Raw genomic sequence first — 26,468 nt, forward strand, 5'->3', positions numbered from 1 at the left:
CAAGACAAAATTAGTAAATATGGAAATAAATAAATGTATTCAGACTGTAGTTGCATGTATGTGCTACTCCGGGTAAGATGGGGGCGCTGTTGTATATTCAGGTCGTTTTGTGTGTCCTGTTTCCCCAGAAGAAGAATATCTAGGATGTGATTGGTTCAACATTTGCGTTGCCATGACATCACTAACCGTTTACAAATATGTCTGCTTTATAATCTGAAGTGAACCAAATGGCTAACGTGTTTGATTTATGCTTCTCCCGTTTATCTATTTCATGCCAGGCCACATATTTTATACTGTTCATTTCCTTGGCGCAACCTCAAAACATTGTTGGTAAGTTTCAATGCAAACAGCTTTACATTAAAACAGCTACTAAAGCTAAGCTAACTAGCAAAGAGCTAACAACAAAACAACCGTGGTAACGTTGAACGTGTTGCAGTTTAATAACTAATTCAATAATTGTTATGAAACTAATACGTAAAGCAGGTACGAGATATATCGACGTTATGCAGGGGTGGAAATATACACTAAGATATTGTACTAAAGTAAAAGTAGAAATACCAAAGTGTAGTGTTACAAGTCCTGTATTCAAAATGTTACTCAAGTGAAAGTAAAGTAATGGCATCTAAATATTCTTAAAGTACCAACAGTAAAAGTAGTCATTATGCAAATTGCACATATATATAATATATTTTGGTTATAATTATTGATGCATTTAACTGTTTATCAAGCTGATAAAGGTTGAGCTAATTTAAACAAGTTGTGAGTTAATCCAGTTATATCTGAAGTATTTTTTTAAGTGTTTATCCTATTGTTTATTATTTATCTCTATCAGCAAAGTCACCAAAGATACTACATAAAGCTTGTGGAGTAAAATTACACTATTTACATCTGAAATGTAGACGAGTAGAAGTACAAAGTAGCATAACATGGAAATACCCAAGTAAAGTACAAGAACGGCAACATTGTAATTAAGTACAGTACTTGAGTAAATGTACTTCATTACTTAACGCCACTGCCGTTTGTTTAACAGATTTCAAGCCATCATATCTCACTGCAACTGGACCCACGGCCACTGTACTTCTTCTCGGAAACGTGTCTGACATCTCTCTGAATCTGAGGACAGTATCTCCATCTAATACGACAGGTCAGTGCGTTTTCTTGTATGGGACGTGTTTTCTAGCAAACATTTTTTGATTTGTATTTACTTGAGTGGTGTTTGAAAATACCCAGTTTCCATTATATATAATTCTCCGGTTTAGTGGCACATAAAAGAGCTGTGATGTGTTTTCTGTTACAGGAAGCATTGGCCCTCCATCATGTGTAGCTGAAGTAACACAGTGGGTGCTCACGAGGGAGCAGGTGGGGAAGGTAAGAAGAGTACAGTTGACTTAATAAAATCAAATTATGTTTTAGTTATATGCTGTTAGATAGGGTTTATTTAAATAAAAACATCCCACAATTAATTTAATAGAGTTTATTTTATTGTCTTACACCAGTTTATTTAATGTGTCTTATGTTTGTTTCAATTCGCTCCCCAGACTGCAGTTCGGGTTCAGCTAAAGCTGGATAAAAGTCTGCGTCTGTGTGGTGAGAATGAAACAGATACAGACTGCTGTCCAAAGCCTCTGTGTGTCCTGGAGACCCTTCAGGTGTCTGCCTGTGTGGGCGGCACTCCTCAGGCATCGCTGCTGATCCAGGCCAGGATATTCGCCTTGTTGCTTCCTGCTAATGCTGGATCTGGTAATTAAAACTGTGCCCATCATAATGAGCCTACATGCTAAGGATGTCTCCATATTTATCCTGATATATAAATATAATTCACAGTTTCAGAGAGTCGTTTAGGTTTCAACTTAATATTCTCTCTCTGATCCTCTTTTATCCAATATTTTTTATTTATTTAATATATTTTACCGCTCCTGTCCACACCATGTACATGTTGTCTTATTTTGTAGTAGAGAATGTTGCCAGTGTGAATTCGACATTTCTAATAAATATAAATCTCATATCCATTTAGAAAATAAAACAGTCATTCCAAACCAAGTGTACCAGCCTCTGGGCTCTTGCCCCTGTGACCTCACTTTTGGAGCATGTGATGTGCGCTGCTGCTGTGACACGGTATTTACATCTCTCACAACATTACTATCTTTTAACAAGAGAACAGTGCACTTTAGTCAAATATGTTTATTTTTGTATTAATCATGAATGACTTATTTGTCTTCCACTCACACAGGACTGTTCCTCTGAAGATCTGAAGCTCTTTGTGTCCCACTGCCTCCCAGGGCCCTTTGGAGGACAGGTGTCTCCTGCTTCAGATTATCAGTGCTCTGTGCAATCCTTGAAAAACTCCCCAGATTGGTTTCCATTTTTATGTGTCAATTCTCCACCTGAAAACAACCCTTACCTCGGGCTCTTTTACCAGGGATACACAATGTGAGGAATCATTCAATATATGTGTTGATTATATCAATGAAAGTATATGTTTTTGTGTCATATTTCAATTATAGTTCTTTTGCCCCTTTCTAGCACTCCTGAACCGGGCCCATCCTTCCAAAGCCCTGTTTCGCCTGCTCCAGTGCCAGTTAATGTTTATATTCAAGGAAGTCCCATTCTCACATTAAATGACCAGTACTTCACTATTCCTCAGGTTGGTGGTGTGTATATTGTTATTACATCATTTGTTTTTGAATTATTCTAATTCATTTTATATTTCTGTTTTACAGAAGGTGCTCGGGCAGTGTGTTAACAATGCGCCTGTAGCATTTCTGAAGAATTTTCAAGTGAATTGTGTAACTCTTCTACGTTCCTGTCCAACTGGTTCCCCCTTACGGACTCTACCAACAGATTTGAGAATTAAAGTAAAGAATGGGCAAGGAGGTGTGTTCTACCCGCTAAACATAATGTAGCAATGTTTTTATACTCTCTGAAGCTCTTTTTTAATAATTTCTTCCATGTTGTTTCTTCATGTGTTTCAGGTGATGTTTTAGTAGACGTAATTGACGAAGTTGCCTTTGACTTGAGTCAGTTTATTTCAAGCACTGATGCCCCTTCAGGTAATTAAATTAAAACATATTCTTACCAAAACAACAAAAATTGACAATTAAGCGTAATGTTGAAACGTGATATTCCTCTGAAGATGAGGGGCTGGTATGTGAGAACGTGACCTTGGCGCTGGATTACAAATTGTACTGGGAAGGAAATGACATCACAAGTATCACAGTGACTCAGACTGTTGGCACCATCACAGTCAATAGTAGTGGTAAGTGTTAAGACTTGTCCATGATCAGCCTTAGTTGATAGATGTGTTTAATGTAATCTGGACTCATTTCTGCTTTTCTGTCCCCAAACAGTGGCATTAACTACAAGGTATTCTGCCGTGTTTTTAAATGGAGAATTAATGGATGAAACCAACTCAGGGAACCCAGGTGAGAACAAGATCATTTACTTTGTCCTGAGAATGGCTGTGGAAGTGAGTCTACATGTTTCAGTGGGTAACCAACACTTCAAATGGCAGGTTATCAGGTGGGAAGGCCTGTTATCGCTGGAATTGTGGACACTTTGGACAACAATACGGGCTTAGTACAGAGGGTGTCAATCAGTCTTTGGAAACCAGGTAAAACCCATTCTTGTTGGTTACTGGATCACTGAATGTGTCATAATTGTGATTTATGTGTAATTCAATCAAAATAAGGTGGATAAAGGAAACCTCATGTTTGAATCTACCTTGCAGTGAGTGATGGGCTCTGTGTCTCTGCTGAGATGAAACCAATTCTGTTTGGAGAGAATTCCACATCAGGATGTCTACTCCCTGTCAGCAGACACAATCTGACTCAGTGTGATCTCCTGAGGTAAATCAGCATGAGTTCATGTTTAATCTATATCAATGTGTATTTCTACTGAATTACATTTGAATGTATTTTTCCCATAGAGAGACTGTAACCTCTCTCCAGAATAATCTGGTGACAGCCACACATGTTGCAAAGAGTGGAAACCCCGATCCTTTCACTACGACAGACTGGGTGAACATAAGCTGTGAGTAGATTGTGCAAAGAAACGATTCATGCAACCTTTTCGCTATACTTTTATTAAAGCAAAATTAACTGTTTGATTTACAGTATTTTTTTTTAACTAAATGTTTTATACATTCCAGTCTTGACACAAAACTCTAGCACAACTATGGAAGACGGCACAAATTCATGCTATGAGGTTCCATCCCACCAGCATATCCATGTTTGGAGTCTCATCACAGGAATGGTAGGAGGCGTACCTCAGAGGGATATCCGTGCTCTGCATGTCAGGTGTGTATCTGGTGTATATTCATTGAAACATATACTTTCAATTGTATTCTCATTGCAAATTCTAAATCATTGTGAATCATGGAGGTTCTTTTGGTCATCTTAGCTACAGCATGTCCCCCTGGACACTGGATTGTGGAGGGGGGGATGTTTCTCCATGTGTGGACCCCACGGAGACTCAGTTGTTCCCCATCACCTCCTCAGTCTCCTTTACTGACATTCTTGTCAACACAGGACCACCGAAAACCAGGCAAGACTGCCCTGATGTAATGAGGGTCGTAACTTGAGACAAATACTGTATACTGTGTATAAGCCGTCTCACTGATTCAAACCCAGACTGTGATGTTTTCTATTTTTTCCCCAGGTTTCAGATAAACTTCACTGAGTATGACTGTAACCGGAATGATGTGTGTTGGCCTGAGCTCGCCTTCCCCATCACCAAGTATTACACAGGTGAGAATGTATTGAATTCTAGATAATCTATTCTGTGTTTTTATTTTATACCGTAGTTGATATTTCAGGAAATTGGAACATCGATGCGAGAAACACTGCCTAAGTCCTGACCCTGACAGTACCATTGCTGACTTACTTTACCTTTATCGTCCCCAGGTGAGCCGTATTCCCAGTCTCTGGCAAAGGGCCTTATTTTGGTTTTCTTCTTTATCACTGCTTCGATACTCGGGACTCCATGGAGACAAATCAGACAAGCATGGAAATAGTGCCACCCTCTCAGACTCTTAAGAAATGCTGAGAACATGTAGACGAAGAAACAAAGATCTTTGAACATTATACATAGTTTATAATGATATTGTTTTACATGTTTTAGATATGTTTGTGGGAATGTAAATAATTGTTTTGGTGCATTTGTAATAAAAATATTACTTGTATATTTGTACTGCTTGTTCCTTTTAATATTATTTTGTTGACAGTATCTTATATAAAGTTTTGAAAAGTGGGCTACCCTTTTGTGCACTCCTCTGCCACAATTACATTTGTACATTTCTCTTATCTAGTGGGTCAGGAATCAGTTCTGTCATTGTTTATTCACGATTTATATGTTACCTCAAGAGGTTATCATTCACAATCATTCATCATCATTCACATTTCTATGTCGGTAGTAGAAGATTGTGTTCAATGTTACGAAGTCAAAATCTTACTTAAGTAAAAGTACAAAAGTATTAGCATCAAAATATACTTAAAGTACCAAAAGTAAAAGTATTCATTCTGTAGATTTTCCCATTTCAGAATAATATATCATTTGTTTTTATTATAATTATTGATGCAAGAATGTGTTTATCAAAGCTGGTAAAGGTGCAGCTAGTTTGAATGACTTTGTATACTGCAGGCAGGGCGTCGGTAAGGGGGTGAAAAGTAGGATGATTCTAAGGGCCCGTGACTGACAGGGGCCCCAAATATATTTAGAACATTAAGAAAAAAAATGTAAGTAACCTTTCATCAATCATCAATAATTAACATTAATATAACTTCATATTGATGATGTACTCACTAAACTTACAATTCATTTAACTTATTTTCTTCCAAAAGTTAATTATCCAAAGCATCGAACACCCCCCTCTATTTACATGAGGCCCGGACAACGTAGAGCCTTTCTTTTTAAAGATAGCTGCAGATTTTATTGCTCCACCTCTCACTACTCTTTTTAACCTCTCCCTCAGCACTAACACAATTCCAAAATTGTGGAAGTCAGCGTATGTCCTGCCTTTGCTAAAAGGTGGGGAGGCCACTTTATTAAATAACTATAGGCCAATCTCTAAGTTGTCAGTTCTGGCCAAGGTTCTTGAACGCTTAGTGAGTGAACAGGTAAAGGTGTTTTTATGTACAAATGACATCCTGTCTAAACATCAGTCAGGCGTCAGAAAGCAACACAGCACCATCACTGCCACAATGAAAGTGGTGAAGATGTGGCGAGTATTTAGATAATAAGCAGAGTTGTGCAGCTCTATTTATTGACCCTTTCAAAGCGTTTGACACCGTTGATCATCACATTTTAAAGCAGAGGCTAGCCAGTATAGGCATGTCCAGCCATGCAGTGAGGTGGTTTGTAAACTACCTCTCTGAAAGGTCCCAATGTGTTCATTTTGATGGGCTGTCTTCTGAGTGGTTAAACATTTCTAATGGTGTTCCTCAAGGTTCTGTTTTAGGTCCACTTTTATTCTCCATCTACATAAACAGTTTAGGTAAAAATGTAGATGAAGCTACTTTACATTTTTATGCGGATGATACCGTGATGTATTGTGCAGGTCCCTCCATTAAAGAGGCTGGTGTTAAATTACAGGCTGTTTTTAACACTATTCAGACTCAGCTCTCTGAACTAAAGCTTCTTTTGAATGTTGATAAAACCAAGGTAATGCTCTTTTCTAAAGCTAAAAAGACACCAGAGCCTGTTTTTGATATTGTAACTACGCAAGGAACAAAACTTGAAGTGGTTACCTGTTACAAATACCTTGGTATCTGGCTTGATGATTGTCTCACTTTTAAACTTCATGTCAATAACCTGCTTAAAGCACTGAGGGTTAGGCTAGGGTTCTTTTTCAGAAACAAGTCCTGTTTCTCGCTTGAGGCCAGGAAAAGGCTAGTCATTGTGACCTTTTTACCTGTGCTGGACTATGGTGATCTGATGTATATGAATGCACCTGCCAATTGCCTGGTCAAGTTAGATGCTGCGTATCACAGTGCTCTGAGATTTGTGACAAACTGTAAAGCATTAACCCATCACTGTACCCTGTATGCAAGGGCTGGTTTGCTTTCACTAACTGTACGGAGGCTCAGTCACTGGTACATTTTTATATACAAAGCCATGTTAGGGAAACTTCCATCCTACATCTGCTCCCTGATCTCACGGAGAATTGTAAGTGGCTACTGCCTGAGATCGAATGCTGTGGTTTTATTAAATGTGCCAACCGCTAGAACTGTCTTAGGGAAGACAGCTTTTAGATGGGCAGCTCCTCTGTCTTGGAATAGTCTGCAAATTAAATGGAAACTGAACAATCTGGTGCCACTAAATGTTTTTAAAGCTCGGTTGGATGCTACTCAATCGGAAGCTATTGGTACCTGTTTATGTGGATAATTATGTAAATGATGCTGTATGATGTCCTTTTGTTGTTCTATTTATGTTTTTATGTTTCATGTGGAACTACTTGAGCAGGTCTCCCTTGAAAAAGAGATCAATGATCTCAATGGGATTTATCTGTATAAATAAAGGTTTGAAATAAAATTAAATGTAATGGTTTGGTCCTGCCTCCAAACGCTGTGCGGCACCGGTCCTTTCTAGCAGAGTGAGAGCATGTGAGGAGGGATGCTAGTACTTACGTGTGTACGATGTCTCAACGACTCACAAAGTCAGGCTTTCAAGAAAGAAAAGAAAGGAGAGAAAGACAAGAGAGAGGGACTAAACGGCGACAGTATGTCACCCAGTTTTTCAAAAGAAAAGGTGGGTGTGGTCCATGAGTGGTGGAAATTAGTCTGTTAGCTAAGCTTAGCCCATTGTAAATAATAATTGTAATGTTTTGCTGACATTAAGTTCTGTTAATATCTTCACAGAAAATTCAGAGGTTTTTCATTTCATTCCTCTTTTAGCTGACATTTAATAAATGCATGTACATTTTTAGCAGCTATTCATACTAAATCAGTTGTCCCTCCCCCTGGTGCCAGGACCAACAGATCCATCTTTAGGCTCCGCAGCCCTGTCCCCCCATAAGGCTTTGCAGTCTTGCCATGCTGTCCATTGAAAGCCAGTTGGCTAGAAAGCTGGACTTCAAGGACTTGATCAGTGACTTTGCCTGTAAGAAGGCTAGGCGCTGGGCTCTTGGTGAGTAAGGCTGAGCCAGGGCTCGTAATAACTGTTAAAGGGCAAGGCTATGGTAACGATATTGGATCACTACCTATGATCACTACACAAGATGATGAGAAAAAAAACTGAGAACAGGTGATAGGCTCTGATTTAGCACCACCATCAGGCCTTTCCACTCCCATTTCTGTTTTGTTGTCCGTTTACACTTTAATACCCGCTTATTTTGTAGTTGGTATATTTAATTAAAAAATATGCTGCTTATGTTATTTTCTTTGTTATAGCATTTTATAAATTATAATATTGGTGTTAATGTTCACTTTATTTTAATTTAAGAGGTCATGTATATTTAAGTTATATTTATTTAGATTTATGAATGTTCCATTCAAAAATGTTATTAAAAAGGCATGGACACCATAAAAGATGACCATTGAGGTCTATTGTCAGGAATGTTAGTCTTATATCAAATAGTGAATTCTACTGCAATAGAATGTTCCACGTCTGCACAGTGTTATATGTTCACAGCTCAGTGTCAGTAAATATTGTGCAGTTAGTATTGGACTACAAGATAGATGCAAGTCTGTACAGGTAGAGTTATTTAAAGCATAAATGAGTGGGTTGGGTTCTGGAGGTGTGGTTACAGCAATTGTGCTTTGTTGGTGTGGCCTGGGCCTGGTGGTGGGGCCCAATGTGATATATTTTCATGGGGCCCAAAATCCCTGGCGGCGCCCCTGACTGCAGGGTAGCTTGTGAATTTACTCCAGGTGTAACTAAAGTCTGATTTAAATATTGATAACATGTCTGAATTGTAGTGTGGTTGAAGCACAAAGAAGCGAAACGTTGACCTACTCAAGTAGAGTATAGGACCTTCGAATTGTACTTAAGTAAATTACTTGAGTCAATGTTTGCCTTCAGCAGGGCTGGCTTAAACGCTGAGGGCGCAGTGCGCAGACTCCAGGGGGCGCTGCTGATTGGTCAAAGGTACCTTCACTGCTGTGGAAGTTCATATTCAACAGTGTGGAGAAAAGTGACGTGGAGTACTATGAAGATAACAAGCGGACGTCTGCTGAAAACTTCAGAAACGATGAGAGGAGTCGTGATTAGATGTGTGGATGAGCTATGCCAGTGGTGGTAATACCGGGCGCCTCATCATTTCTGCTTCCATTTCGGCGGAACAAGTTTTGTATCCGGGTATTAACAACACAGTAATAGCCGGCTAGCCCATTAGCTAACAGGAACAGCATCGGCTGTAGCAATAGCTCTCTCAAGTCAGCGTCATGCAATTCATATAATGTATCATCACCAGAATATGATCACCACGAAGAAGGTCATCACTCATCGCCCTTGATGTGCTTGTATTGCCGGAAACTGCAGTTGTTAGCTTGTATTAGCTCCTCGGTAAACAACCAAGCAGACTGTCAAAATGTGCTCCCTGCTCCGGGGGGAAGAGATGTGTCTGGCCCAGCTGTTCCTGCAGTCCGGGTCCGCATACGACTGCATCAGTGAACTTGGAGAACTTGGGCTTGTGGAGTTTAGAGACGTAAGTACCGAAAAGACCCGTTATAATCTGCTGAAACAAAGTCATGACTCACTTTAAAAGTTCTTCCTGACTTGACAAATGTCTTACCTGTTTGTTGGTCGAAGCGACTATGGCGGGTTTTACCAAAGTAGACTTTGCCACTGAATGCATGCAAGTCATAGATAGCCTATAGATCATCAGAGGTGGAAGAAGTACTCATATATTGTACTTAAGTACAAGTAGAAGTACCACAGTGTAGGAAATACTCTGTTAACAGTGAATTGACCAAGATTTATCTCTGTAATACTGGACGTGTAGTCCTGCTAAGTTCTGATGGTCTCTGATGTCTAACTATCAATCACAGAACATCTATTAAATATATATTTAGCATATGTTAAAATGAAATATATAATGCACACAACTTTGCATGTGTTAATGTCAGTAGTGGAAGAAGAACTCAGATATTGTACTTGAGTACAAGTAGAAGTACCAGTGTAGTAATACTCTGTTACAAGTAAAAGTCCTGCATTCAAAATGTTACTCAGGTAGAAGTACAAAAGTGTTGGCATCCAAATATACTTAAAGTACCAAAAGTAAAAGTACTCATTATGCAGATTGGCCAATTCTTCTGAAAAATATATGTTTTGATAATAGTTATTGATGAAATAATGTGTTTATCAAAGCTGGTAAAGGTGCAGCTGGTTTTAATGACTGTGTATATACTGCAGGTTTGACTGTGAATGTACTCTAGGTGTAACTAAAGTCTGATTTAAGTGTTGATTATACTTCACAACATGAAGTAACTAAATGTATCAAATACATGTAGTGGAGTAAAAGTACACTATTAACTTTTGAATTGTAGTGGGGTAGAAGTACAAAGTAGAAACACATTGAAATACTTAAGTAAAGTTAACGTCCCTCCAAATTGTACTTAAGTACAGTACTTATTGCAGTTAGTTACTTTACATGGCCTGCTGTAAACTTTGCCACTGAATGCATGCAAGTCATAGATACCATGTAGATCAGAGGTGTTTTAAAGTGCTGCTGTAAAAAGGACCGTACAGGTGGTAACTGTATGTTCATTTTATGTTGGTTTGTACTGAAAAAATGTGTTTGACTTTAATTGTATCAATGATGACTTTTGACTGTATATGTCTCCTACACCTTTTCAGCTCAATCCCAGTGTTACCACCTTCCAACGGAAACACGTCAATGAGATAAAGAAATGTGAAGAGATGGAGAGGATCCTTGGTAAGGATACATTGATCTTTACAGTTTTCCAGTAAGGCAAAGTCTATTCATTAAGTTGTAGTTTTGGGCATGAAATCAAATGATTTTGCCCCAGAAAGGTTTCGATAAAGCTGTTATGAGATGGCAAAAGTGAAGCGGGAGTACAAGAAGCCACAGAAGACGGTTTCACTAAATTCAATTGAGAGCCAATGACCCTCCAGTCATGAGAAATGTCAGCTGGTTGTAGATTAAGTTGAATGAAATGCTGTCCTTGATTAACGAATCCCTTTATTATTAGATTAGGAGAAGAGAGTACCGCTCTGTTGGACTTGGCTTCAAATGCATTGTTATCAAAAGGATGTTCATGGTGTTTGGAAGCGCTGAAACAAAACATAATGAAACAAATGTTGTGTGTCTTACAAAGTTGGCTATCTATTTCTTAACAGGGTACCTTCTGAGGGAAGTCAAGAAAGCCGACATTTCACTCCCAGAAAGAGACGTGAACCCAGTAGCTCCTTTACCCAAGCACATCATGTCTATAATGGTCAGTTTCATGTTACGTATCAATTATGTGAGTCAATACCACTTTAACTAATTTAACATAGTTGAGTAATTAAATTATTATTACTTTGGTGTGTGTGTGTGTGTGTGTGTGTGTGTGTGTGTGTGTGTGTGTGTGTGTGTGTGGTGTGTGTGTGTGTGTGTGTGGTGTGTGTGTGTGTGTGTGGTGTGTGTGTGTGTGTGTGTGTGTGTGTGTGTGTGTGTGTGTGTGTGTGTGTGTGTGTGTGTGTGTGTGTGTGTGTGTGTGTGTGTGTGTGTGTGTGTGTGTGTGTGTGTGTGTGTGTGTGTGTGTGTGTGTGTGTGTGTGTGTGTGTGTGCAGGAGCAGCTGCAGAGATTGGAAGTGGAGTTGGGTGAAGTCACCAGGAATAAGGACAAGCTGCAGAGGAACCTTCTGGAGCTGACAGAGTACACACACATGCTGCGCATCACACGCACGTTTGTGCAGAGATCAGTGGAGGTTAGTGAGTCATTCTGTAACGTGCCTCATACATCTGAACTTGTGATTTAGACTTTTTTTCTTAAACCCTTTTTTTTTTCTTTACCTTTAGCGAGAGCCCCTTCAAGCTCAGTATGAGGAGTTTCCCTTCCTTGAGAAAGACACAATGCTGGAATACAGCAGCATGCAAAGACTTGGAGCCAAATTGGGGTGAGGAACGATGTCTGCAGCCCGAAAACCCCCGTTATAGGTGTTGGTGAAGAAGTGCACATGTTACCCTCATCCCTGTAAATCTCTGAGCTTTGGAGTTTAAATGTTTAGGCAAGTGTTAGAAAAAATATCACTCGACACCAGGTTGAGAATCAATGATCAGGTAACTAATTTACTCTTGCAAGAAGGAGCAGAGATAAATCACATACAAAGGATATGGGTTAACTCACACACATGGGGTATGTTGCTCAAAGGAACAGCAAAAAACATCAGGCTTATATCGTCCAAACCACAGGAGATAACAGCAAGTCTGTCTTCTCATAAATATCAACAACCTGAAATGCCCTGCCTCTTCCTATCACAAGAAGAGGCAGCTGCAAGGTCATACACAGTTCAGAGCCACACATGATATCAGTGCATTAAAACAACCCAAAGAGTGGAGAAAACAGTATTTCTCCAACATATCCCTCCTGTTTATACTACGGAATAACATAGAACTTGGAAAATACAAATGATTATAAAGATTAAAAATTCATATACAAAAGTACCCAAACGGCTGAGGTAGGTAGATTGTATAGGCACATGTTTTAATGTAATCCGAATGGATGCCATGGCCTAATTCTCTCTCTTTGATACATCGTCAGTTTCTATCACTCAGACCCGTTACTGTTTCCCTGCTAACGTCCACTCTTTAAATTCTACTGGGTTCTGTTGGTTTCTTCACTGGTTTGAGACAAGTGCCCTTATTGGAATCACCTCCCTTTGTAGCCAGACTTCACCACAGTAGAGGCGAGTTTCTGTCTTTAGGTTTAAACGGCTTCACAGTCAGATGTATCCAGGATGGTCTCTCCGCCACTCTAACTGCAGTCGGTGTAGACAGGAGTGCTTGGTAGGGACCCTCCCACTTGGGCGAGTGCCAGCTCTTCCTCTTTATCGCTCTGGTGAACACTCAGGCCCAATCCCAAACCACTCCCTCGACCCTACCCCTCCGTGATGGAGTGAACTCCGTCTGTAGCCACACTCGCAGCTCAACGAGGCTCCCTCCTGTCAGATGGAGGGAGTAAATACAGCAGCAAGCTTTGGGACGGCCTCCCCTCTCTCCGCAGAAACAGGAAGTGCCGTAACTGTATGTAACAACGGTTTCAAATCAGCATCTTTTAGACAAAAAGTTTAAATGAATAACTCAAATAAAACTCCAAAAATCTTTCATTGTGTTTCAAAGCTCTTTTAGTTTTAAACCTGATGTTTATAAGCTTCTTAGTTTTTAAATATACACAACTTTATAATAAAATGCACACATTTACCTTTTTCTCGACTAAACACAGGTATGATCCTAAGTTAAAACATATGAGGTTATCATGAGGTTGTTAACATCGCAGTTTATGTTTATGTTTGCTGGAACTACTTGTACACAGCGTGTTTCCTGACGGACACACACAGCGTGACTCCGGTCAGGTAGAGACCGGTCTCAAGTCAGCACCGCTGCAAACTCGCTGTTTGAGGGCTTGATAGCCCACTCCCCCTCCACACTCGTTGCTTTGGAACAGCCCTCAATATGGCGGACCCTCCGTGTGAACGCGCAAATGGAGGGGTAGGGGTAGGGTTTAGGGGGCGGTTTGGGAATGGGCCTCACTCTCCTGGTTTCACTGTCTGTGTAGTGTCAGGTACTTCCTGTGCAGAGGGGACAATAACATTTGTGATCTCTTTTCTTCTCAAAATGTTTGCCATATATTCTGCTGTGTTTTCACTCATACTCTCGTCCTCTCTTACAAATGGTTTTAACTCAGGCAGATAATATGGTCTTCCATATAACATTTCAAAAGGTGATAGCCCTCTAGCACTAGGTAGGATGTGCATGCTTAGCATCACTGGTGCTAAGCATCTCATCCATGTTTTCCCTGTCTCGGCCAACATCTTCTTCAGTTTAGCTTTTACTGTCCCATTATTTCTTTCCATCAACCCTGCTGATTGTGGATGATAAGAACAATGTCGTTTTAATTGTATTCCAAATACAGCTGTCAAATCCTGAATTACTTTATTTACAAAGTGTGTGCCATTATCACTATAGATCTTTTCCGGAATTCCAAAACGTGGGATTATGTGATTTGTCAATGCATCCGGATTCCTAGTTGGAAAAACTTCAATCCATTTTGAGTACAGTACATGTCAATGATTGTTAGACAATATTTCATTCCCTCATATTTATTTAGTTCAATAAAGTCCATGCAAATGTGCTGAAATGGATACTGGCTCCGGTGTGTTACCTCTCTGGTTTGAACTGTCCCTGAGGGTTATACTGTGCACACACAGAACATGCTAAACTCATTTTTTTTTATAGAGTAGTTTGTAAAGCCATAGGCTGTGAATATCTTCTGTATTACTTCCACCATCCCCACTGTTGAGCCGTGGTCCAACCCATGGCTCAATATAGCTGCATATCGAAATAAGCTTTTTGGTAATACAAATTTGCCTTCTGTACTTTCCCACAACCCCTCTTTATTCTGTGTACACAACTTCTTCTTCCAGTATACCTTTTCTTTGTCAGGTGCATTCGCTTGCATGTCTTTTAGGATGTCATGATCAATGTGTTTCATATTTTCAGAAATATATTGGTCACTGTCTTTGCGCTGCTTTCTTAGCCTCTTCATCTGCCTTCCGGTTCCCTGTGGAAATTGGGTCCGTCCCTGTAGTCGTGTGCTGCACACTTACAGACCGCCACTCTCTTAGGGAGTTGTACTGCATCCAAAAGTGATAGGATTACATCTTTATGTGTAATAGGTTTGTTTGTGGATGTTACCATCCCCCTATTTTTCCATTGTTGTGCAAACACATGTACACATGAATAAGCATAGTTGCTGTCTGTGTAAATGTTAACTGTCTTCCCTTTTCCCAGTTTGCATGCCTCTGTTAGTGCGATTAGTTCTGCTGACTGTGCTGATAAGTGAGACGGCAATGCTGCGCCCTTGAGCAGTTTCGTCTGTGTCATTAATAGTTTAACCTGCAAAAGTAAAAACTGTGCCCAGGTTTATTTATTTTGTATTTGTCCAGTATATCAAATGTTTAAGATGTTTTGTTTATACTTTATGTTATTGTGTCATCAAATAATGACGTTTGATGTTTTCAACAAAAGGTTGGTTTGTGAATGTTTTGCTCGTTCTCTCGCAGGTTCATTTCGGGGCTTATTCAGAGGACAAAGATCCAGGCGTTTGAGCGAATGCTTTGGAGAGTGTGTAAAGGCTACACCATCCTCAGCTACGCAGAGGTCGAGGAGTATCTGGAAGACCCTGACACAGTAGGTTCCTCAAAGCTAACATTGGCTTTGATTTGGGCTAAAGTTGAATTACTTTTGTTATGTCTTCTCCCTATTGCAGTGTCGGATGAACATATCAGCAAGGGAGGCTGAAGAAATATGTGCATGACATATGTTCTCTGTTCCTCAGAGGCAGGGAGCTTCATTTGAATCAAGATAACAAACATATTTAATGTACACACATTGGGCCTCATCTAAGAAACAGATGGGATCTTAACTTCTATGTCTGCAAACGAAAAGGACTTTTGGGGGACATCAATTCTGTTCTTCAATATATTTTTTTAGTCAAGAGCAACATTATTGTGCATTTTAAAACAATTCTTAAGCTGATACACATACATCTTTTGTGCCATCATTTACTTTTGTACAATATTATTACATTAATAAATATTCCAATGCAGTTTGTATTGTTAACATTTCAATCATTTTGATATGACAGCAATTTAGCATGATAAAAAAATGAGTGATTCTAGATGTAAAAATAAAAATCCCGCCATTCTGGCCAAAAGCAATTTGTTAAAAACTGTAAACGGACACAATTGAAGATAACGTTGCATAAATCTGCTGTTCAGAGCGAGATCTTGTCTGTTCACAAAGAGAGACAGCTTAATCCACTTATCCATTTCCTCTGCTTGACTAGAAGGCAGTCATGCAAGGCTGCAACTGATCACTGTTGGAATGTCAGGATATTTACAAGCAATATAAGCATGAGTTACTGGTGATCAAAGAGGATTTCTGACATTAAGATTTAAAAAAATCAAGTAGTGCTGTGCTTTCCTGCTGCATTTTCGAAAAATTAAAATAAATGATCCTTCAATACAAATGACTCCTAATTCCTATGTTTTGGAAATGAACAGCTTGATGTTACAAACCAACATTAATACATCATTTAGGTCATTTTGTAAAATCACTTACTCTGGGCCCATTTATTTTATTGTATTATTAATGGATGAAGCGACGGGGCCTTTTCATTGATTTATAACACTTCCTTTCATTCTCTATCTGCAGGGGGAGCCTTCCAAACGTGTGGTGTTCCTCATCTCTTACTGGGGAGACCAGATCGGACAGAAAGTGAAGAAGATCTGTGATTGGTAACTATTCCACAATACTTTGTTTTGTTGTTGCTCTTTTATTGACAGAAAATGACTGCCATCTGTTTTTAGTTGTAGTGATGAGTTGTTAATAACTTACTTTTCTCCCTCCACAGCTACCACTGTCACGTGTATCCGTATCCCAGTAGCAATGAGGAGAGAAATGATGTTGTGGAAGGACTAAGAACTCGCATTCAGGACCTGCACACAGTATGTCTATTGTTATTTTATATTTATCTAATTATGCAGATGTCTAAACAGTGACTGGAAAACTGGCAGTTTGTCAGTCATTTGCTAAAGGCTTGACATCTGATACTGTTCAAATATACGCTTGATCATTTTCAACAATGAGCTCTCAAGAGGCGCTTTCCCACCAAGTACTTTGCCGTACTTCATGAGAACTCTTTAGTTCTCATGAACTCAGAATAAGACCCCGTTTACACGAGGACGATACGGGCATAGGTGGCGCGTGAGGCTCAGGTTTGGGAAGGCTAAATAACTTTTTTTTGTACGCTGCCCGCCTCCGGCGTCTATAGAAAATAGATCAACTCAGTGAAAGCACCGCCTGCTGACCGATCAGAGCTCAGTGTGCGGAGTTTGAATCTATCAAGTCATATTACAGGAAAAAGGAAATACACGCCGACGTGTCGCACTTATCATTCATATCACACTGACATCACATCATCAATCAGATATCGATATCACAATATGTCCTTATCTGAGTCAGCTTCTCGAGCCGTATCTGGCCGTGCAACATTTAGTTACATTGTCACATACTGTATGCAGACGTATTATTTTAAGCAACACATTAAGTTGACGAAACACTCAACTCAAATGTAATAAAGTCAGGGTCGCTGCGCCCCTCCAAGACAATGGTAAGGGAAACACTGCTCCGTTTATTATTCTTATATTATTATATAGAGTCATTATGAATTTGTTTTAAAGCTCAATAAATAACAAAGAAGATCTCTGACCGGCACTTTTCTAATTTTGTCCAGAAGATTTAAACTTTAACGGACATGTTGACCGGCGGAATTTTTTTTTAACGGAAACTCTGCCGCATGGTCCTCTCGTCCCTTGGAAGAGGCGGAGAGGTGGGTGTTTTTCCATCTGCTGGTGGACTACCGGAGAGATTTACAGCAGGAGCACACGCCGTCCACCGTGGAGAATAAACAGAAGGGCAACCATGGTAACCATGCTCCGGGGTCTTCTTCGATGCTTTTGGTGTTTTTTGTGGCGGCACCAGCGCCACTTACAGGCCCGGCATATGTACTACAGCGTTTCTAGCGTTTCCAGCGGTCTCGTGTGAACGGACACGTTAAATGAATCTAATGCTTGTGAACGGAAGACGTTTTTGAAAACGCATACGGTGCGTAAACGCAAACGTTCCTGTGTAAATTGGGTCTAAGTCCCTGAGGGAGGATTAGGCAAATTAAGCCGCTGACGTCACTTCTTCTTCTGCTTTGGGTTTACTGGCAGGCCGCAAACAACTTCACGGCGTATACTGCCACCGGAATTCCCCGGATGGAAGTCCCCGGAGTTGGGGGGCCTTCTGAGTAAATCACCAGAACACCGTCATCTCCTCATCACTCCACCGCTCCCATGTTTTATTTTGTGTTGCCATAAGTTAGTCTCTCTCCGTTGGTGCGCTGGGCTAATGCTAATGCTAATAATGCTAATGCGAGCAAATAAAATGGCGGCTTCACATAGCTTTTTGGGAGTTGGGAAGTGGGCACCTTTTTCTCCCATGAAAGTACCTGCTCTCTAGCAGGGACTGAAAAGGGGGTGGAAAGGTTCTCACGAATTAAGTTCTAGTTCCGGATTTTTTTGGTGTGAACAACATTTTTCTGAACTATACTGGGAAAAGTACTCCGGTGCGAAAGCGCCTAATGAGTTATTTTTCCCAGTTTCAAGAAACATCCAACACGAGCTTGCACATTGCCGTGTTTTTACTGAATCTTAAAATGGCTGATTTATTTTCTAAAATATGAACCCAATACAATTATTTGAGCCAGACTTGGCAGCTATGGGTTCTGTTGAGTGAATAATGTGGTAGCTTTAACCCACTGTGACGAAAAAATAGAATTGCACTCACCCCCTGTAGCACATGATCAACATGAGACCTCGGCTGGAAAGGTTTTTTCTTTCATGCATGTTTTTTTTCATCCACTCCCCTTTCTTTCTCTGCTCTTTGTCTTAATCTTAATAATACACACGTAAAAACACTCACAAAAGCTTTGTGTTTAAAATATAAGTGCATTTTTTTCTTTGTTCATGTACATTTAAAAAAAGGGTCAAGGTTTGTAAATGTTGAAAGTCTTGAATATCTTTTAGATTCTGAACACCACTAAGCATCCCGTTTACCTCTCACCGTGTGCAGGTACTCCACAGGACGGAGGACTACCTGAAGCAGGTTTTGATGAAGGCCTCAGAATCCGTCTACACCTGGGTCATCCAGGTCAAGAAGATGAAGGCCATCTACTATATTCTGAACCTGTGTAGTTTGGACGTTACTAACAAGTGTCTGATTGCTGAGGTGTGGTGTCCTGTCGATGACATTCCCACACTGCAGAGGGCCCTGGAAGAAGGATCGGTGAGGAAACTCCAAACAGCACTGCTCTATTTCTGACTGTGCCTCCACCACAGGCTTTCTGTTTATTTAACCAGGACATTTGCTCCATGAATTGTTGTATTGTTATCATTAGATTACTGAATGAGACATTGCTTTTATTTATCCCCGTTTAGTTTTAAGACAGGATTTTAGGAGGGCTCTGAAAAGCCACCATTCATTCAGTTTGCAGGCTGTAGAGGACAGTGTGTATTTGGGTTAGAGATACATAAAGCTGAGGGTTTCCTTTTTATCTGCATGTATTGTTTTTCTTTTGCTAAATGCTTCAAGACATGGTATATTACTGTGAGCCTCTCCGCTCACACAGGGTTCAAATATGGAGGGAAAGAGCAGGTTCGTGTAACACAGGCGTTTATTAGCTCCAAACAAAAGTATCCACGGGTCTCCAACGTTGCCCGTGTGGCAACCTTCACAGGTCCTTTTGCCACCTTCCAGGATCCCGCCTACTGCAACACAGACCAGAACCAGGTTACGACATGCTTTTATTCCGGCACTGATTACCTGATTCCGATCAGCTGTCTGGGCCGAGCCACTCCCTTCACTCCAGCAGCCGCCGCCCTAACCACACCCTGCTGCCACAATTACCTTAATTGCAAAATGCTAACATTATGGTGTGATATTTCAGAGAAAAAGCGGATCGACGGTTCCTTCCTTTGTCAATCGCATCCCCACCAACGACGCTCCGCCCACACTGATAAGGACCAACAAATTTACCTCTGGCTTCCAGAACATTGTGGACGCCTATGGAGTGGGCAATTACAGAGAAGTTAACCCCGGTGAGTGGGATCCTTTGTTTCTCTTATGTGACGGCAACATGATTGTGATTGTAGACATCAGAAAAATTAATTTGTCCTCCTTCTAAATTGTAGCTCCTTTCACAATCATCACTTTCCCATTCCTGTTTGCGGTGATGTTTGGGGATCTGGGCCATGGAGCGATCATGGCTCTGTTTGCTCTCTGGATGGTGCTGTACGAGAACAACCGCAAACTTAAAAACACCAGAAATGAGGTGAGCGAGTACTCCAAAGCTATTTTTGACCTGATACTCATTTGTGTGACATACAGCATGTTCAAAGTGTAACTGATGTGTGTGCAGATCTGGAACACATTCTTTGAGGGGCGTTATATCATCCTGATGATGGGCCTGTTCTCCATCTACACTGGCCTGATTTACAACGACTGCTTCTCCAAGTCCCTTAACATCTTCGGTTCTGGATGGAGTGTGAAGGCCATGTTCACAGAGGGGGTGTGGAAGTGAGTTTGTTTGTAGCCTTTATTTATCCAGGCAAAGAATCCCATTGAGATCAACGATTTCTTTTACAAGGGAGACCTGCCGCCGAGAAGGAATTCTTTCTTCATTGTAACAGTATAAGCAGCTAAGCAGGCAAAGAAAGTATTTACTGTGAAGAAGTGTTATAAAGAACCTACTATAGTTGTTTTAAGAAATAAAACCGAGAAGTCTTATGGATTACTTTCACATTGACCTTCATTTGAGACAAGGCTGTTTTGTGTGTGTTCCCACAGGATTGCTGATATCCGTGGGAATCGTTTTCTCACTCTAGATCCAAATGTTACGGGAGTTTTCACTGGACCGTATCCTCTGGGAATTGACCCGGTGAGTATTGAAGGACTAGTCATCATGAATGAAACCTCATTTACAAGATGGGCCTTATTGCTTCTCATCATTGTGATGTTGTTATGGAGCAAATATCATACTTATCATACACATCTCCAGGATGTGCACTTAAAGTTTCACATGCACTCATACACAAGTCCATTATTCTGTCTCTACAGCTGCACCCTTTTCGACTGACAATAATTCCCTAAAATCAGGATTTGAGCAAATGCTAATTATTTATTCATTAATAATCAGTAAGAACAATAATGACAAAGGAACAACCATTAATGTGGAATTGGCATGTCTGGTGCTGATGCAGTAAATAAGATCAGTATTCGTAAACACTTAGTTATTGGCTTGATAATTGGTCAAATATTTCACACCCTTGTGTGGAAACAATGAATTGTGTTAAATCCCTGGACTCAAAATCACATTTTATAGAATATAAAAATACAATCTGTCATCTTTCTGTGCACAGATCTGGAACTTGGCATCCAACCGGCTTACATTTCTGAACTCGTATAAGATGAAGATGTCAGTAATATTGGGCATCATACACATGAGCTTTGGGGTCATCCTCAGCACATATAATCACTTGTAAGTAACATTTTTTTACATTGAATGCACTTATGTTTGTTTGATTATATCGTTTTTAACAGCCCGTCTTATTTTTGTCATCACAAACAGGCACTTCAAGAAGAAGTACAACCTCTACTTGGTATTTCTCCCTGAGCTCCTCTTCCTGCTGTGTCTTTTTGGCTACCTGGCGTTCATGATAATCTACAAGTGGCTGGTGTTCACTGCTAAGGACTCCCGACTCGCTCCAAGCATCCTCATCCACTTCATAAACATGTTCCTCATGCAGGGGGACGGAATGCAGCCCCTCTACCCAGGACAGGTGAGAAACTAATATAAAGCACAATTTCTGCAACAGTGTAAAGCATGTCCTATCTCCGAGTAAAGTGATAAAGTCTAATGTTCTTTAAAACACACATTAAATGTCACTGAGAGCTTGCTCTGTATTTATTTAGAATGAACAATATGTAGTTATATATCAAATGTTTTTTGATTAAAGCTATGGTTTTTTCACAACGTTATTTGAATATGCTTTCAGTAAAAACTATACAATGTAAATGAATGAATCCGAATTAAATGTGTTTTAAAATAATATAACAAAATATGGAGATGTCACCGAGACGGATCATAACAATATGTTGTTTGCTTCTTCTAGACTGGCCTGCAGAAGTTTCTGGTGGTCATTGCTGTTCTCTCCGTGCCTGTCTTACTCCTGGGGAAACCTGTCTACCTTTACTGGCTTCACAACGGCAGCAACCGCATAGGGATGTACAGGGTGAGAGTTCGAAGTGCATGTCTGTGTGTGATCGTTTGCATACTGTGTGAAATACTATTCCAAATATTTGATCTCTGAATGTGAAATCTAAAGGTTTGAGTAACTTCTCTGCGTGTTCTCAGGGATATGAGCGTGTACGGCGTAACAGTGAAGAGGAGCTCTACCTGATGAGGGCTCATGACATGGAGGAGGGCAGCGACCACAGTGATCTCTCCACCAGTGGAGAGCGCCCGACAGAGGAGGTCAGCTTAATCACACAACTAGATAGTTACCTGTTCATCTTAAACGTGCTAATGAGCAACCATTGATTTTTGTCACTAGTTCCTTCATTGACTTTGTTTTGTTTTTGTCATAGTTTGACTTTGGAGATGAGTTCCTTCATCAGGCCATTCACACTATAGAGTATTGCTTGGGATGCGTCTCCAACACAGCCTCCTACCTCAGGCTCTGGGCTCTGAGCCTGGCACATGCCCGTGAGTATGATAGTTTACAGCAGGGGTTCCCAACCCACGGTCCGCGGACCGGAACCAGTCATATTATTTCATCCAGTAGCCTGGTTTATCTTTCACCAGATAACCGTTGAAAATGGCTTTTATGATGTTCCGAGGGATTCGGGATTTTATTAGCTTTTCTTTTTAATGACTGATTTTAAATGCCATTTTCTTAATGTCTTTCATTTTTTTGTAAAGCACTTTGAATTGCCTTGTGTTGAAAAGTGCTATATAAATAAACTTGCCTTTGTTTAAGCACCGGATTGGCAAAACAGGAGAGTAAACCAGTCTGCCTTAATCTATGAATTCATGTCCGGGACTCTCACGGTATCTGCTGCCCGCAGCTGTTTTATAGAAGGAAAACCTCCTTCACTTCATGAAATGGCTGCAGGCAGCATCAGGAGGCAGCGGGACGTGTACTCCGCTTCTGAGAAGTGCAGCACCAGCGCGCCGAGAGCTGTGCCTTTTTACGCACCGCCTTCGCTGTGTTTACCTTCTTCAGAACAGCTTAAGAGTGACTGCAGGCTGCTACGTGTTAACCACAGACACCTCTACACACACCTCTACACACATCGAACTGCCCGATTACTCCCCCTTTTATTAGTTTTATGAAGGAGATGTCCTGTCACCAAGGGGTGTGTGTGTGTGTGTGTGTGTGTGTGTGTGTGTGTGTGTGTGTGTGTGTGTGTGTGTGTGTGTGTGTGTGTGTGTGTGTGTGTGTGTGTGTGTGTGTGTGTGTGTGTGTGTGTGTGTGTGTGTGTGTGTGTGTGTGTGTGTGTGTGTGTGTGTGTGTGTGTGTGTGTGTGTGTGTGTGTGTGTGTGTGTGTGTGTGTGTGTGTGTGTGTGTGTGTGTGTGTGTGTGTGTGTGTGTGTGTGTGTGTGTGTAGAGACACCCGATGGACACACGATAAAGGAAATGTTCAAATACGGCTGTGATCGTAGCAACATCGGGCCATTCGTGAGGGCATCTCAGCCATCGTATGACCGCCGGTGGAGTTTCTCAGGCTCCGGCAGCAACTTCGTGAGCGGCAACTTCGCAAGGCACTCGTGAGGGCATCTTGTCAATTCGTGTTATCATCGGTGCATTCACATTCACTCTGATCGGGGCGAATGCCCGATGGCACCGAGGATAACAAGATGCCCTCACGATGGCCTTATGAAGGGCAAAATTGACACACGAATTCAACACGAAAATGAACCTTCGCAAGGTCCTTCGGCAAATTGTTGGCATGCCAAAGATTTTGCCTCCGCTCACGAAGTTGCTGCCGGAGCCTGAGAAACTCCACCGGCAGTCATACGATGGCTTAGATGCCCTCACGAACGGCCCGATGTTGCTACGATCACAGCCGAATTTGAACATTTCCTTTATCGTGTGTCCATCGGGTTGTTTTATTGCACAACAAAATCATGTAAATATATTATGTAAATAACCCAATTTGTGTTCTGTGAAACTAAAAAGGATATAATATATTATTTTGAAGGACAGTTGACAGGAAATTGTTGTTGTTATGGAAACAACATTACGGAGAAAACGTAATATTTTCTACATATAAAGTCTGAAGATATCAGTACAGTATCATAGTACTGTAACATAATTGTTTTTGGTACTTTCATTGCAGTTGTATGTCTTAAATGTAATGTAAATGTTGCCTTCGTGTGTGGTTCGGGGCCATCTTCGTGCGAAATTCAAAATTCCATATTCGTGTGTCCATCGGGTGTCAATTTCGGGACAGTGTGACAGGACCTTAAATCATACAAACAAAACCAAAACGTTGATTTATCTGTTTTCCCTTTTTGGTTTAAAAACTGAATAACGGCGGTTTTCCATTTTTCCGAAAAACCAAAAAACGACACCGGTTCTTTTTTAAACGTTGTTAATATGTTTTGGATGCATATTGTTTAATGTATCTGCCGGTCCTTGGCACAATAAAGGTTGGGAACCCCCGAGTTAGTCGATCCCTTTTTCAAACCAAACACAGGGAGTGTACACAATTAAATATAACCCAAGAGTATCATTATTTGTCTAGGTTTTGCGAGATGATAACCACATTGTGTTTGTTCCCTTTTTAACTGAGGAATATGACCCCATTCTGTACATATGACTACCAATTATAATTAACCTGTGATAAAAGTGAACAAATCTGATTAAATGATCTGCAGAACTTGAAAATTACGTTTTTGGCATCATTATGGACATAAGTAGAAGTCTACATCGGAGTAAACAAATGCAGAACCACACAGACCTGAGATCAGCCTGAATGTGCTTTGTATCACTTTGCTGTAACTTTGATTGTGCACAATCTCTTTTCTTTGCTTTCACAGAGCTATCAGAGGTGCTGTGGGCCATGGTAATGCGAGTTGGACTACGAATGGACACAACTCTCGGGGTTTTATTCCTAGTGCCTGTGTTTTGCCTGTTTGCCGTTCTTACTGTCTCCATCCTCCTGGTAATGGAGGGTCTGTCTGCATTCCTTCATGCTCTCCGGTTGCACTGGTAAGATAACAATAACCACTTGTGTCAATAAAAGAGCCTTGAATTATCTCCGTGTTTTATATTCACAGTGGGTGCTTGTTTCTTCCTCAGGGTGGAGTTCCAAAATAAATTCTACAGCGGGACTGGAGTCAAGCTTTGCCCCTTTTCCTTCTCTCTCCTGCCATCCAGCTTTGAACATGACTGCTTACTGTGAAGGGAATCTGGTAATAGTTAGGTGGTTAAAGGAGCCACAAAAAGCTGCTTTTAAAGATATGTTCTAAAGAAGTCATGAGAGGATTTTGAATGTTCTTGTCATCTTTGAAACAATAATTGCAAGTGTATGTAAGACGGGGTGTTTTGTACCACCGGCATCAGTTTGCTTCACTTGAGGTTGAAATGTGAGGCTTAGATTTAAACGTAACTTGTATACGTAAAACTAATTTTCTACTGAGGCATCCTGGTTACAGTTGATGACATTTGTACATTGAAAAATATGAAAAAGATTGAGTGATTTTAGTATGAGATAACTTAACAGGAATGAACACATGGGGTTTGCTATATAGACAGGATAAACATTAAAAAAAATAACAAACTTTACCTTTTTAAGAAAATAATATTATCCTCCATTTCTCCTCTGTTCCTAGGTTAATCAATTTTGGAATATTGTTTATATGAATACATTTCAGTTTTGGCAGTTTTTGTTGCACTGATTGCCTTACATAATTACAACCCAGCCACAGCATACTGTATCATTCTTCAGTTTCTCTTGTGTTCTTACTGTATGTTACCAAAACGCTGCGAAGGATCTGAGAAGGTGTGTGATGCTGAGATGTGTATATACTTTATAGAAATATTTTTTAATTTATTATTTTTTTAAATGATGTGTTTAAAAACATTAAATTCATGTTAATGGGGATTTGAGTCGGCCACATACTGTACAGATTAACATTCCGAGCAGTTTTTGACCCAGCTCTTACTTTGAAAGACCCGATTGCCATCCAAATCAATTGCCCGGCTGTATTAAATCTTTCTTGGATAACGTTGATTTATGTACTAATAGGCACGAGAAGATTTTTGCTAATTTGCAAAAGTTGTAATGCAAAGCTAATTTGCAAAAAGTTGTATTAATGAAAATTCACTCGCAAAACACATACATACAACATATTTCTGAAAGTCATAACCATGTGTGTGAACGTTCAACAGTGGATCAATATAGTTTATATTCTTGGCACAAGTGGCGGTCGCTTTTTTATTGTGGCAAGTGAGGTTTGTTTACCACCTGGTTGAAGGGGTAACATGTCTTCTAATTCAGTCCTAATCTTGCCATTTTGTTTTATATTCAGAATCAAAATCCATTGACAAAGACTCCATGTTCATGTTCTTTGAGAAAATCATCCTCATGTCAATAATAAATTGTGTTTTTTAAAGTTGTTCTATCCATCAAAGAC

At 40.3% G+C, this 26,468-nt stretch overlaps 2 protein-coding genes across 2 annotated transcripts; both read left to right on the forward strand.

Moving 5' to 3' along the window:
* Positions 1 to 182: 182 nt before the first annotated feature.
* tctn2 (tectonic family member 2) lies at positions 183 to 5,179 on the forward strand. The gene is made up of 18 exons (XM_034091420.1): positions 183 to 330; positions 1,031 to 1,144; positions 1,298 to 1,368; positions 1,539 to 1,740; positions 2,015 to 2,115; positions 2,231 to 2,430; positions 2,524 to 2,644; positions 2,721 to 2,874; positions 2,973 to 3,050; positions 3,134 to 3,256; positions 3,348 to 3,422; positions 3,512 to 3,610; positions 3,728 to 3,845; positions 3,926 to 4,029; positions 4,148 to 4,295; positions 4,399 to 4,542; positions 4,657 to 4,745; positions 4,902 to 5,179. The coding sequence occupies exons 1-18, from the start codon at positions 228 to 230 to the stop codon at positions 5,009 to 5,011; spliced, it is 2,154 nt and encodes a 717-aa protein (XP_033947311.1). The 5' UTR covers positions 183 to 227; the 3' UTR covers positions 5,012 to 5,179.
* A 3,906-nt stretch (positions 5,180 to 9,085) lies between these two features.
* atp6v0a2b (ATPase H+ transporting V0 subunit a2b) lies at positions 9,086 to 26,450 on the forward strand. The gene is made up of 20 exons (XM_034091439.2): positions 9,086 to 9,640; positions 10,792 to 10,870; positions 11,296 to 11,393; positions 11,731 to 11,868; positions 11,960 to 12,057; positions 15,223 to 15,349; positions 16,376 to 16,458; positions 16,575 to 16,668; positions 18,839 to 19,051; positions 19,713 to 19,863; positions 19,957 to 20,096; positions 20,184 to 20,341; positions 20,612 to 20,702; positions 21,184 to 21,302; positions 21,393 to 21,603; positions 21,937 to 22,056; positions 22,179 to 22,298; positions 22,412 to 22,529; positions 24,870 to 25,041; positions 25,132 to 26,450. Exons 1-20 carry the CDS (start codon positions 9,524 to 9,526, stop codon positions 25,232 to 25,234), a joined length of 2,550 nt encoding a protein of 849 aa, XP_033947330.1. The 5' UTR covers positions 9,086 to 9,523; the 3' UTR covers positions 25,235 to 26,450.
* The last annotated feature ends 18 nt before the right edge of the window (positions 26,451 to 26,468 follow it).

This window comes from Pseudochaenichthys georgianus, chromosome 9 (assembly GCF_902827115.2).
Source record: "Pseudochaenichthys georgianus chromosome 9, fPseGeo1.2, whole genome shotgun sequence".
Taxonomy (NCBI): Eukaryota; Metazoa; Chordata; class Actinopteri; order Perciformes; family Channichthyidae; genus Pseudochaenichthys; species Pseudochaenichthys georgianus.

Excerpts from the sequence above, each read along its gene's own strand:
- tctn2 (XM_034091420.1), top strand. The coding sequence starts at position 228 with ATGGCTAACGTGTTTGATTTATGCTTCTCCCGTTTATCTATTTCATGC. Across the intron at positions 3,846-3,925 it reads ACTCAGTGTGATCTCCTGAG|AGAGACTGTAACCTCTCTCC; the intron begins GTAAATCAGCAT and ends TTTTTCCCATAG. Across the intron at positions 4,296-4,398 it reads ATCCGTGCTCTGCATGTCAG|CTACAGCATGTCCCCCTGGA; the intron begins GTGTGTATCTGG and ends TGGTCATCTTAG.
- atp6v0a2b (XM_034091439.2), top strand. The coding sequence starts at position 9,524 with ATGTGCTCCCTGCTCCGGGGGGAAGAGATGTGTCTGGCCCAGCTGTTC. Across the intron at positions 11,869-11,959 it reads TTGTGCAGAGATCAGTGGAG|CGAGAGCCCCTTCAAGCTCA; the intron begins GTTAGTGAGTCA and ends CTTTACCTTTAG. Across the intron at positions 12,058-15,222 it reads AGACTTGGAGCCAAATTGGG|GTTCATTTCGGGGCTTATTC; the intron begins GTGAGGAACGAT and ends GTTCTCTCGCAG.